The sequence below is a fragment of the Porites lutea genome, chromosome 11 (assembly GCF_958299795.1).
Source record: "Porites lutea chromosome 11, jaPorLute2.1, whole genome shotgun sequence".
Taxonomy (NCBI): Eukaryota; Metazoa; Cnidaria; class Anthozoa; order Scleractinia; family Poritidae; genus Porites; species Porites lutea.
The window spans coordinates 28,949,314-28,962,168 of NC_133211.1; the positions used below are offsets into that span (position 1 = coordinate 28,949,314).

General features: G+C 39.1%; 2 protein-coding genes across 2 annotated transcripts; both read left to right on the forward strand.

Moving 5' to 3' along the window:
- The first annotated feature begins 820 nt into the window (after positions 1-820).
- LOC140953403 (uncharacterized) lies at positions 821-2,688 on the forward strand. The gene is made up of 4 exons (XM_073402886.1): positions 821-1,227; positions 1,480-1,530; positions 2,317-2,601; positions 2,676-2,688. Exons 1-4 carry the CDS (start codon positions 1,139-1,141, stop codon positions 2,686-2,688), a joined length of 438 nt encoding a protein of 145 aa, XP_073258987.1. The 5' UTR covers positions 821-1,138.
- On the forward strand, positions 2,608-6,152 carry LOC140952254 (uncharacterized). Its single transcript, XM_073401689.1, has 4 exons — positions 2,608-2,966; positions 3,479-3,906; positions 4,482-4,787; positions 5,407-6,152. Exons 1-4 carry the CDS (start codon positions 2,705-2,707, stop codon positions 6,142-6,144), a joined length of 1,734 nt encoding a protein of 577 aa, XP_073257790.1. The 5' UTR covers positions 2,608-2,704; the 3' UTR covers positions 6,145-6,152.
- Positions 6,153-12,855: the final 6,703 nt, after the last annotated feature.

The window sequence follows — 12,855 nt, forward strand, 5'->3', positions numbered from 1 at the left end:
CTATATTCTCGTTGGGTGCCCCTGAAGATAGGGAAGCCTTGAACAATGCGAAACTTTTATCATTCACCCCGATTAAATGATAAAAATATCTTCAGGAAATAGAATATATGGTTACCCCAGTTTTCCACTTGTACGCGTAAGAGATATGAAGAAACGCGGTGCATTGTTTTTTCCGTGAATTGAAGGAAAAATTCATTCTTATTTGCAGCCGACATGCGGCGAAACATTGGGAACCCTTGATTCAAAAATTCTTAAACTACGCCAGTCTTATTTTCTTATTTTCTTGTCTTTGTTGTTGTTGCTGTTTTCTAAGTCCCTGGGTAACCGACCCCCCCTCCCCACCCCTCCCCAAAGTCACAAGGTGGTCAGAATCTCGATCCATGCGTCGTAAACAATGCGAAACTTTTATCGGTTACCCAGATTTAATGTTTAAAATGCTTTCAGGAAATATGTTTGGTTATCCCACTTTTCCAGCTCTACGCGTAGGATATCTCAAGAAACGCGGTACGTTGTATTTCCCGTGAATTGAACGAAAAATTCATTCTCACTGGAAGCCGACGGGGTGAAATTTTCAGTTGATTAATTCCTTCGCATCCATGTTAACGAAAACACAAGAAGAGAACCATTAGTTCGAACAAATTGCTTTTAATTTTAGTGTTTTTAAACACAGTTTTTGTCTTACAAGTCACGTCGCCTCAAATGCAGGGAATCCCCTGCGCTGTCAATCATCCATTGTCATCGCGCAGAATCTGCGCGGAAACAATGGTGCCATTTTTGGAAACTTGAAGCTATGATGTAATGTGGGGAAGAATCGAGAATCATGGCGTACGCATCGTTTTGAAGTGAATAACTCATTAAACCTGACCTAATACAGCGTCGTTTTTGAATTCCTTATTACATAATTGTTCTTACGTGTTCATAGCTTCTCTCTTTTCTCTGTTAGCTTCCTAAAATTCGCTCGAGGGTCCTAACTTTGATCGTAAATATTACCTCATCGAGAAAGAAATAAACCCCTGTTAATCTGATTAGTAATGATCTGTTTGGAGCTATGATGTAAACACTGTTATTTAAACACAGCCTAGCTGGGATCTTTAAATCATTCCCCATAACAACTTTTACTGTTAAGGTTCATTCAAAGATGCCGAGAATAAAGCGTACAAAAACAGCGGCGGAGAATCCAGCAAGAAGTTCGGAGCTGATCGAAACGCAAGCTGCGGAAACTAGCAGGTTGGTATTAAACGCCCTAAAAAACCTAGTAACTTTTCGCCCGGAAAACGCCAAGGATACTTTTGTAGAGTGGTCTGTTTTTTTTCCCCGAGGTGAAACACACGCAGTAAAATATTCACGTAGTAAAGTGTTCATTTGGAAAAATTTTATTTCCGTTTCTTTCTTTTCTGCATTGCACTTTGAACACTCCAGGATCCTATACACGCTCGATTTTTAATTGGTGTTCATAGTGAAAACTCTTTCACATTGCAGTTCCCGTGCTGCTGGCCCCGTTGAAGAAGATGACAGTCCAGGCGAGGAAAGGTATATTAAATTTTATTTAGTGGGCACATATTAGATTCTATCTACTCCTCCAGAGTTACTTATTGGGACAGGGAATGTCTGGTTTCTTTCTTTCTTTCTAGCAAAGTTTTCAAAAACTCCGAAGAAAACACAATCATAGCTCCCCCGTCCCCCCTCTTTTCTTTTATATACTTGAATCATGGAAGGGGTGCCCCTTCTGCATGGACACACCCGCCGGGAGTTGTTCAAGCAAAGCAGTAGTCTAAAAAACCAAATGACTGTGAAATTAAGTGAAATCCAGGAGTAATTGGACTTAGTTCCAGTGAGGTCGAGTCCTCAAGGTTCTAAATATTGCCACAAAAATTCACAGATCTCAAATATTTTTTTGTCAAATCGTTAGAATTAAAATGATGCCCTTGAAAATTTGCAGCCAATTAATTTGGTTTCAGTGTTCGAGAAATATTGTAGCATAATCAAAATAGCAGTAAAAACTTTTTTACTATTATTTTTATTATCATTATTATCATTATTATTATTATTATAGCTCTGTTAATATCATCATAATCCATGCCTTAGTAGTTCTCCAAAAAACGTGCTCATTGTATATATATATATCGATGGGGCTAAAATTGTCAGAGATAACTGAAATGGTTATGCTCTTTCAATATTCAAAAATTTTATTTCTTCATGAGATAATGATGAGCCAATGCTAATGACGCAAAAGATGTAAACAAGGATTCACCCATATTCAGAAATGAAACCGAAGTAGCTTTTAAGCATGGCAATTCATGTTTTTTTTTCCTCTAGCCGTGACGACGACTCACTCATCGATGATGGAACACAACCCCAGGACCCACCAATGTTCCACGTAGCCTTGGACAACCAACGTGAAAATCAGCCATCCACAAGCCGAAATGTTGCACCGGTCATTATCGTACCGTATTTCCCACTTGGACTGGCAGTATCACCAGAAGAGAGAATGCAGTTTAACTTCAATTTGTTTCTGTATGACAGCTTGCGTTTGCCCAATGGGCTTTTTCCTGATGATGGAGCTGGAGAAGTGGTGTTTGAAGACCTGCAGACATGCAGGGCGTATTGTTCACGCTATGTACAGAAAAGAGAGGAATGGTGCGGAAGAGAGCAGGTAGAGTCAGACCACTCGCAAGAAAGAAGAAATGAACTGTCCAAGGAGGAGATGTTTCTAACCGCAGGAGAACCCTTGGATGTAACCCTGAAATATGGCAACGAAGCATTCGACCGCAACTTGAACTTAATACGCCTTGACCTCTTTGGGAATGTCATGATCTTGAATGCTCCCCACTGGAGCGATGTCGCTGCACAGTTCACACATGGTTTCCCTCGTCGTCTTATCATTAACAGCCATCGTGGAATCTTGCCTGGCAACATCACTGTGGCAGCACGCATTTCAAACCAAGCAATTCGAAGTTTGTCCCCAGGTAACTGAGAAAAATGATAGTAATGAATATTAACCCTTTAAGTGCCAATAGTGACCAACATCAATTTTCTCCTAACGATATCCATAGATTGTCAAGTGCAGTCTAAGAGAATTAATAAAATGATCACAAAGAAAAATCTTTGATCTTTCATCAAATTCTCTCAACTAATATCTTAAGGAAATGTATGGAGATCAGTCTGGAGAATTTGTATGTAGATATTGGGGCTTAAAGGGTTGATAATACAGCACTATGATGAAAACATGTTTTAACAATTTTTTCTTCAAAAAACTCCTGGATGTAGCATGGGTATAGTATTTCATTGTATTGCATGTCTTCAGCAATCGCCCTTCACGAGAACAAAATAATCACTTTGTACAAAAGGTAATCAGATGCACTGCATCGAAAACACAAGATGTAATAACTGAGGTGAATTACTGAGGAATCCCAGGTTTGATTTTTCTTTGGTGCTAGCAGAGTTGTCATTATTACCTTTGACATTGACTCTCTTGCAGGTGACATAGCTGCTTTCACCTCCAAAAAAATGATGCAAGGTTTGGGATTGACCACAACAGAGCTGATGCTTGCGCGGGCTATGGCAATCAGATATGCAGGAAAAACAGACAAACCTGTACGTCTAATTGACATGATGGCACGCTTTGGAGTTGACTTCCTCACCATAACGCCACTGGTATCAGAACAAGTACAAGGGCTCCGACAGGCAAGTTCTTCACACTGGAGGCGTATGCTAGCTTCTGCTTCAGACGACAACCACAGCAGTTCAGATGAATCGGAGCTTTCTGTTAGCTGGGATGCTGCAGACGAAAGAGAGCCACTTCCATCACAAGGAACACCAGAATACAGTTCATCCGTGACCAGACATGTAGAAAATCTGCTGCAGTGCTATGTGTCTGTGTCCACGTCTACGCAGACAACAACTCAGGTAGGGTCTCTCATGTGATTAAGAGTAAGTCAGTCCATATCCGATCCCTGGTAAATAGAAGGGTTAGATATAGATGGTTTTCATAGTGACGTCATCAAATTGTAAGGTCAAAATAGCAAGGTTTCACGAATTTCTCATTTACACTAGGTTGAAGACAAACAAAAAGTAAATCGTTGTACAAGTTTCCATTCCTGTAGCATGTTTCATTTCGAAAGTACAGCAATTTGAACTTCCGAGTTTTCACAGTCCGTGACACCAAAATAGGAATGCTGTCTCGTTGGAAAAAGTCTCTCCTCTTGATTTTCAGCTGTATAACCATTTCAAGTATTAGGTGCGCGAAACGTTTTGGCAAATAACTCAGAAACTTTGGGCCACAAAGACCTGAGACTTGGATAAATTGTTTAAAAATTAGTCTTTTAAAACATTTCATTTTCTTGGCTTCTTCCACTGGACGGTTTCCAATTTATTTTTTTGTTGCGTGACAGTGAAGACGATCTACATCTTGTTAGTTCTCTAAAACAAAGGTCTTGGATGATGAAAATGATCGTAAAATTAGTGTATTATGGTTATAACAGGCACTGCAAGTTACAGCGGAAGCAACACGAAGACCCAGTGGCAGTTCTGGGATGGTACGAAAAAGAAAGCAGAAAACTCCCAGACGTGTTGTACCCAGGACTACAGCATCCCAGGTCCCCGAGGGAGCACCAGCTGCCGACAACCAAAGACAGAGGGATGAAGAACCACGGCCGCAAGCAGTACCCAGCCCACGCGAGCGTCTGCTAGCACTACCAGGAATCGTAGCAACACGTATCCCCAACACTGAGTCATTGAACAGGCTTCAAAAGTTCCTGCAGGAGAACCAACCTTGCAACCCACAGCAGGTGAACTAAAATTAAAAAACATTAAAAAACTGCACATTGGTTTGACAAAATGATTTGATAGGTGCTAACTTCAAAAATATTAGATTGGCATTTGCTGATGGTTTGCATAATTTTTAATTTGCATCCTATTTCCTGTGAAAACAAATCATCTTGAGATGTATTTATAACAGGTCAAAGTTAAATTTGGGTCAAAATGTTTCTACCTAGGCTGATTTTCAATTTTCCTTTGTTCATAGCCCTAATTCATGAATAATTTGGGCCGGGAGACAAAGGAAATTGAGAGTCAATCTGACCTGTTAAAGAGACAAGGAAAATTGAGAATGAACGTAGGTAAAAAAATTTTCACCTGATTTTTATTTTTTTAAATTTTCACTGCTTGCACTTGTAAAGCACTTTTTATTATTTTTCATTTACTTCATTGATACAAAGCACCCAGTGAAAATAGTAGGATTGGAGACTTCTTAGTCCTTTAAAGTCGTGTAAATGCATTGACAGTACTTTCTGAAGAATGAACTTGAAATTCCCCATTCTGAAGAGCGTTAATTGTGTACTTCAACAGTTTAAAATTCATCAAAATTAATTCAATCCAACTCACCTGTTACTCTTTTTTTTTCCCTAGGTAGAACAGGCGAGATCTTCAGAAACACAGACTTTAGAAGAGGCTAGACAAACTGTAGCTCTTCGAGTATACACAGATGAACGTGAAGAAATAGTGCAGCAGCGAGTGTGCGATGTTTGGACAGCTTCTCGGTTGGACTGCACCTGCCTCGGAGAACCAGTGGCCAGAGATTCACAGGATGAAGGAGACCAGAATTGCCCATACTGTCTATGCCAGGAAGCAGGGGGAAATATCGCCAGTGTGAGAGGCAAATGTAGGAACCAAACCTGTGCTGTTTGCATGCTGATGAATAAGCTGGACCAACGCACAATGACTGCACTTGGCTTAAAACGCAATGAACGCCTGACTGCCATGCTAGAATTGGCACCCTTCATCACAGAATGTTTGAACACTGGAGACATGCCTGAAGATAGGAGGATTCAGGTTTCCAGGGCCTTTGAAGACATACTAAGTTGTAGCGCATCCAGACTGCGATATGTTGCAAACACTGGCATGCTAATCATGCTCTGTCCACGGCTACGACACCTTCTCTTGCAGAAAGGTTGGGGCAATGTCTGGTGTAACCTGTCTAAGATAGCTAGTGCAATTGGTCATCACAACGATCACCGCAGCCAAATTGCAGCTCTGATGTTCATCCGTCGCAGGTGCATACCAGACACCAATAGCAAATGGCTGTGGTTTCTTCAGTCAGAAGATCACGCTGAAGAAGAAGAAATTGACAGGAGTGTGTTCCAATAAGACCCAACTCTGGAAGATAGAAGAGATTTTAAGTCAGACTATGAACTTTAACTAGTATGTTCATTTTGGACTTCAATATGGGCCAGTGTGTTCCAGAAATGTTATGTTTGTAAGATTTTTGAAAAGTTTCTCACAAACCGTTAATAAATACTCGACGTACTGCAGTAGTGTTTCTTGAAGAAATTCATTTTTGTGACAATCATGATGGGTAGTTTTGCTCAAGTTTATAACAAAATGATGATCAGTGTGATACTGCCCCACCAAAAGTTAACATTTAAAATAAAATTGACATGATAGTTAGAGAAAATGTGTGCTTGTCCACTGCTATAATATTATTTTCAATAACCGCCACAAAAGGGAAGTAGGTCGCTGTGCCCCCAAAGGTGAGAACACACTCAAAAGTGTCTCCTTTAATTCTGGCTACCATCGCTATAAATGGAGCCTGCCAACCAACTGCAATAAAATATTCTTTTGCTTTCACCTGCATTTTGCTAAAAAGGTTTGCAGTTCAGAGAAAGGAATTGAACAACGATTAGACTGCCGACAAAACTCTGAACAGAGAAATTCAAATTCTTTTTTCAGTTCTCAGTCTGAGATCTCTTTTTAGAACACTTTCTATTTTGCCAAGTTTCAACCTCCATATTGAAAGGAAACAAATCCTCACTAAGAAAAGCAGTGCATTATAGTCTAAATACAAAGTTTTACCCAGACAGGTGGTAAGGGTTATTATTTAAGCAAATTCATTCCAAATGAATAGTTGCAGTGAGAAATCCCCCCTCACCTACTTTTTCCGGCTAAAATTTTACCCTTGCGTTTTAAGGTTAGGGTTAGGGTTCCGCCATTATATCAAAAGACTGAATACATTCATTCAGTTTTTCACCCTCAATTTTAAATATGTGTGGCTCTAGATCTATACACCTATGCAGTCACGTTATCATGGGAGAATGGAAGAAGAAAATGGATTTTGAAACCGCCAAGAAGCAATACCTTAAGGCATATGTCAAATTAATTAAGCTTATGCTTGAAAGATTAAACAGCACTGCAAATTTTTTCACGACTATGGAAATTTCAGAACGTAACTTGCTTGGTAAATCAGTCTATTTGGCTTTATTCTTCGGTGTTCGTTTTGCTTTTTTCCCCTATGAAGATAAAAATTAGGTTTGCGTTTTGTATACGTCTATCAAAATACTGATGTACGCGGGACAAAAATCCCTCGGACATTTGGCAAGCACTTACGATCTTCCAATAGAACATCGACTGATCGTGTTCTCTGTCTGTTTGCCAGAAAAAGCCTCAAAAGGTTCCATGAATCTTAAACTGAAAGTCTTCGACACCTGTTCTCACTTCCGCCATTTTGTCAACAAAGCGATACTTGTGTGTCTGAGGACTACCGCATAGCGGTAATCCTATTGGCTAACTAAACCAAGCGCTCCAAAATTAAAAACCGTATTGGTGAAAAATTTCGCTTTTTTGGCGATGGGGCAAAGTAACTACAAGTCGCAGAAAATGTGGGGGTTTAAATCGCGAAAATAAGACCCCTCTAACTCGGCAATCTGGGTTCCCTAAATTGCTGTCGTTTCTAAACATCTTTAATACAGCGAAACCTCAAAAAACCAAAAAAACCGGCTAAAACCCAGTGGAATGACCCCTTGTTAATATATGGAGGTTGCACTGTCCTGTTTTAATTCCCAAAGATGAAGGACAAAATCACACGCTCCTTTTGAAATAAATTATGGCACCAGTCTTTATTTCCAACAACAACAATATATATCTATTTATTTCATTATTACTGACTGCTGTACCTATTATCTCCGCCCGCCTCGACTAGCACCTGTTATTTGTGGGAGGAAATGGACTTTATGTAAATGTAGCTTGTTAATAATAATAATAATAACAACAATAAAGTGTATATTCTATAAGGAAAATTGAAAGGAGCCCAGTGCTCTGGGGCATCAATAAAACCCGGAACATGAGGTAGCTGTGTGAGTAAAGCTTGAAAACCCCCCTCCTCGCGACCCATTTTAATATATTTTGAATTTAGAAGGAAGCCTTCACTCATTACTGTCATTTGCATGGACCTTCACTCGTCCAACAAATTATTTGCGACAAAATATTGTTTTCTCATACTCGGAGATGAGTTTCTTTTTCTTAATCATTTATTTATTTATTTACTTATTTATTTTTGTTATTTTATGTTATTTTGTTATTATTAATTTTTACAAAAACTATGTTATTATTATCATTTTATTTAATTAATTTTTTTTCATGAAAATTACTTTTATTTTTTCATGTTCCGGGTTTTATCGACGCCCAGTGCTCTGGTGTGGGGTTGGAAATACAGGGGTCAATTTAATAAAACTTTTACACCTGCAATTTAAAAGTGTAGCCATTGTCTTAGAGTCTGAAAACAATAGCTACACTTGTGAATCACACTTGTAAAAGCTTTATTAAATTTACCCTAGGTCACTTCTTCACAGGTAAGCATGGTACATGCCACATACATGAATGGCATTAAAAGTGACAGTGATTTGTATGAAATTGTCCACCCGAGCCTTGACCTAGTATTTTATGTTTGCTTACTGGAACGGAATGCTGAAAAGGTCTATCAGATAGAGGGGAATCCGTGTGGTTTGGTAAGTTATGGATGGAGCACTGACCTGTACTCTTGACCTGTGGAATGTAACCTATACTTGTGACCTAGAGTAAAGCCCTGCTGAATAATAAATTTAGTGATAATAATAATGATGATGATGTAGACCAGGGAGCAAAATGTAAAATAACTGTTCTTGTTTACTCAATTCAGTTATGCAGTATTGTTTTCACGATAAAAAATTCAATGATTATTTACTACATGCATCTGGTTATGTATTTCTCTCTTTCTCTTGTTTTGGTCCTCAAATTTGCCTTTGAACCCTGCTCAATCCTTGATCGATGCACTTGACAGCTAGAGCACAACACACAACAACAGTTCCTGCAGTGGCATTCTACCTGTTACAACTGAAGAAAAGAGAGAATATTACTTATCTGCCTTACACAGATAAAAACTTCAAATCGTACCTCAAAAAGAATGAAAATTCCTAAAACCCGAACCTAGCTTCACACTGAATTCCTACACTTTTTGAGCAAATAATAACTAAACCAGTTTATGATAAATTGCCCGATCTTACGCACACACAGCTCCAAATGACAAATTAATGTTAAGGATTGATATGATAATTATTGATGGAGTTAAAAGTTTGTAATGGCTGTCGTTTCCATAGCAGAGGTCTAGAGCTTGCCGCAGACTGTTGTACTTGTAGCGCCAGGTTCCCACAAAGCTTACGCGCGTAGCACAATGGTGATCATAGCCTGTCGGGCGAAGGACAAGCTCTTGTCTGTTTGTGCAGTGAAGGAAATGTTATGTAGACAGGTAAATGGATGGAATATTTCAGAAATCTAGTAATGTAATTGACCATAATTACCTCCAGGCAACACAACAGCTGTTAAGAATGACAATAAACTTTATCAACATGTCTAGCTAGTATTTATGAAAATGATGACAAAATCATGACCAGTGATAAGAGCAAAGTGATTATACTGACTCACTTTTGTAATTTCCTCATGGCATCAAGAATTGTAGCAATCTGATGAACTTGTGAGCTGGATGACAGCTGTGAGGGAGTCAAGCAAAATTAAGTTAACATAAGGTAACTTGACCACAGTCGCCCTCTGGAGCGCGATACCTTACAAAGATCCTAACAAGACATTGCACATGGACAAGGAAAAACACTTGAATGAAATGCTTAGTTCTAAGACTAACACAAATTGTGGTCAATAAATTGCTACGGAAAGAAATATGTCCTAACATTTCCCGAGAGTACCAGCCCAAATCCTGATGTAGTTGTGACTGGTTCAACCTTTGTCCTTGGTATAAATTAATTTTTATTTGCCTTTGTTCTAAGCTCATTATCAGGGATGTACCCAAATACAAAAAGAGAACAAAAATTTAAACCAAGGATAAAATGGAACCACAACATGCGATCCGCCAAAAGGTTGTTTTTCAACCTTTCTGCTTGAGTGCTAACCCTGACTTCCCTCCATTGAAATTCAGTGCACAGTTTCATGCCAGTAGGCTTAACATCCAACTAAAGAAGTAAACTCACTGGAGATGTTGGCTATCTATTGTCTATTGATCAAGAGGTTCAGGCCTCATCAACAGTGAAACTCTCTCTACAAGACCACCTTTCGAAATGTTTTTTAAAACTATTGGAGTGATTTATTATTATTATTATTTATTTCATTTATTTGTTTATTTACTATTTTGGTGTCAACTGCAAAACATCTTTCGTAGCTGAGTCATTGGTAACATTGTATGCACTTTGTCGTACCTCACTGGGTGAATGTGCATGACTTCCTCCTCATCTTGCCTAGGGAAGGAAGGAAAAGCCGGGAAATTAACAGTGAGATTAAATTTGACAGCATACTTTTCATTAAAAACTATAACTGAATACCAGCGGCTCCACCTGACAACATTTAATTTACCAGCATTTAAGAGAAAGAATATTTATGAATGTACTTTGTGTTGTCAGTGGTACTTGCCTTATTACTGTTATTAAATGAGGTTGCTGACAACATGAAATGTCTCCTGACAATGTCAATAGGCAGTCAAGAGAAGAGGTAGTGAGAAGTAATGGAATGATCAGTGGAGGAAAGTTGAACAAATGCTGACAAGTTGTACCACCAGAGATGAATGAGAGGTGCAACTTTGAGAGGCTATCGTTGGCAGACCACTGTCCGATTGGAGATGGCAAACTGTTGAGGATGGTCCCACAAGGTCGACAAGTCCTGTCGCGCGTCGCAAAGTGAGCAGGATTGCTTCTCGGGGGGATGGCAGGGCATTGTTTGTGCAGAGGGGAAGGAGTGACATACACGAGCAGGTAGAGATGTTAATTTTGCAATGGTCTGTTTTCAGTTTGGTTAGTTATATCTGATAACTGGACGTCACAAAATACTAAACAGTACTATCGAATAACCGCGTAAACAAGCCACCAAACTGCATATTTTTTTTTGGGCTAATAATTGTAACAGGTGATCGATGTCAAGAGGAAAAATGACAAATGATGGTAACTTAGACACTAACTAACAAGAGGTAATTTTATGATGAGTTGAATTCACTCGATCGTCAATTACCACTTGCAGTGCCTCATAAACGGATGTGGAAGAAGGAAAAGAAATTATCCACCCGACCTCGGACTACTAAAGAGATCTTAGCTAAAATCAAATACGGACCGAGACAAACTCAAGACTCGAATCTCATCAGGTCTAATCAAGGCACTTATTTTAAGCTAGGGTTTCTTTACCGAAAAATGCAGGAATCGTGCAGCGAAGGATATTAAACTGGGTAAAGAAAACTATCACAAGGAATACTTCCAACATTGTACATGCTCATAGAACTGAAAAAATTGGGGTTGGTACCAGGGACATCCAAGACTGGATATGGTCCATTCCACATGAAAACAGAAAACATGACCAGTTTTTGAAATAAATTAATTACCCTTGGATTTGAGCTGCATAGCCAGAATGCATGAGGACTGAAGTTTTGAAAATCATCAGGAACGTAAGTGCAGATCCACCATTCCATACTGAGGGCAAACAACTGAGTTCAATGAAGATCATGAGCTGTTTAGTTCAACCATATCTCTCCATTAAAAACCACAGTATTTTCAAATTCCATTTTTTCGGAGAAATCAGTAACTGGCCAAACTATTGACACGAACGTGCGTGGAAATCGAAAGGACTTTTTTTTCTATCACAGCTGTTGTCTAAGCCGGATAGAAAAAAATAACACAAATTCTCTTTCATTTGACCAAGTAACATAACATCTGTGACAAAACAAAACAAAACAAAACAACAACAACAACAAAAAAAAAAACCAGTCAGTTCCAAAAGGACACACAAAAAATTGGATGTTAAAATTATCTGTCATACTTCATGGATGTTACTTTCATGATGGACGTCACTTTAGGACAACAATAAATGCAGGAAGCTCACTAGGATAATATTATTGCCAAAAAAGCCTGGTTCTAACATCAATTTGATATAAATAAGAAAAGAATTTTTAAGAAGAGATCTATCACAAATCCCACTGATATCGAAGCGTTAAACAGCCTTGATGACTTTTCCCCGCTCACGTCGGTAAATCAACTGCTAGAAAGTGACATATCCCATCACTGTTCGTACTCTCTCAGGGATATAAAATAATATTACTGACTCCATCTACCGTCACTTTTCATAAGAGTTGTTGATACGGTTGCCAGTAAGGAGACGAGACTTGCAAGGCAGCTCGGTGTTGGGAAAGAGGTGGCTTTCAGAGGTCAAGGTGAACGGCCACGAGCTATTTTGATGAACCTGTACTAGGGACAGTTGAAAATCCTACACAGTGTGGCGATGTGGGCACAAAATGAATTACAAGTTTCTAATGGCCGTCATTTCCATAGCAGAGGTGGAGAGCTTGCCGCAGACTGTTGTACTTGTAGCACCAGGTGCCCAGTAAGCCTACGCGCGTAGCACAATGGTGTCAAGCGCACTACGGGCTCTGGTTTGTGCCAGAAAATGAGCTGAGATTTGTGCGATTCAAAGCACGTACATTGGTCTTATTAGAGCGACACGAAGCAATTTAGAAGTTAGCACAGAGCTATATTGACCATTTGATATGTTCACTTTAAAAGATGA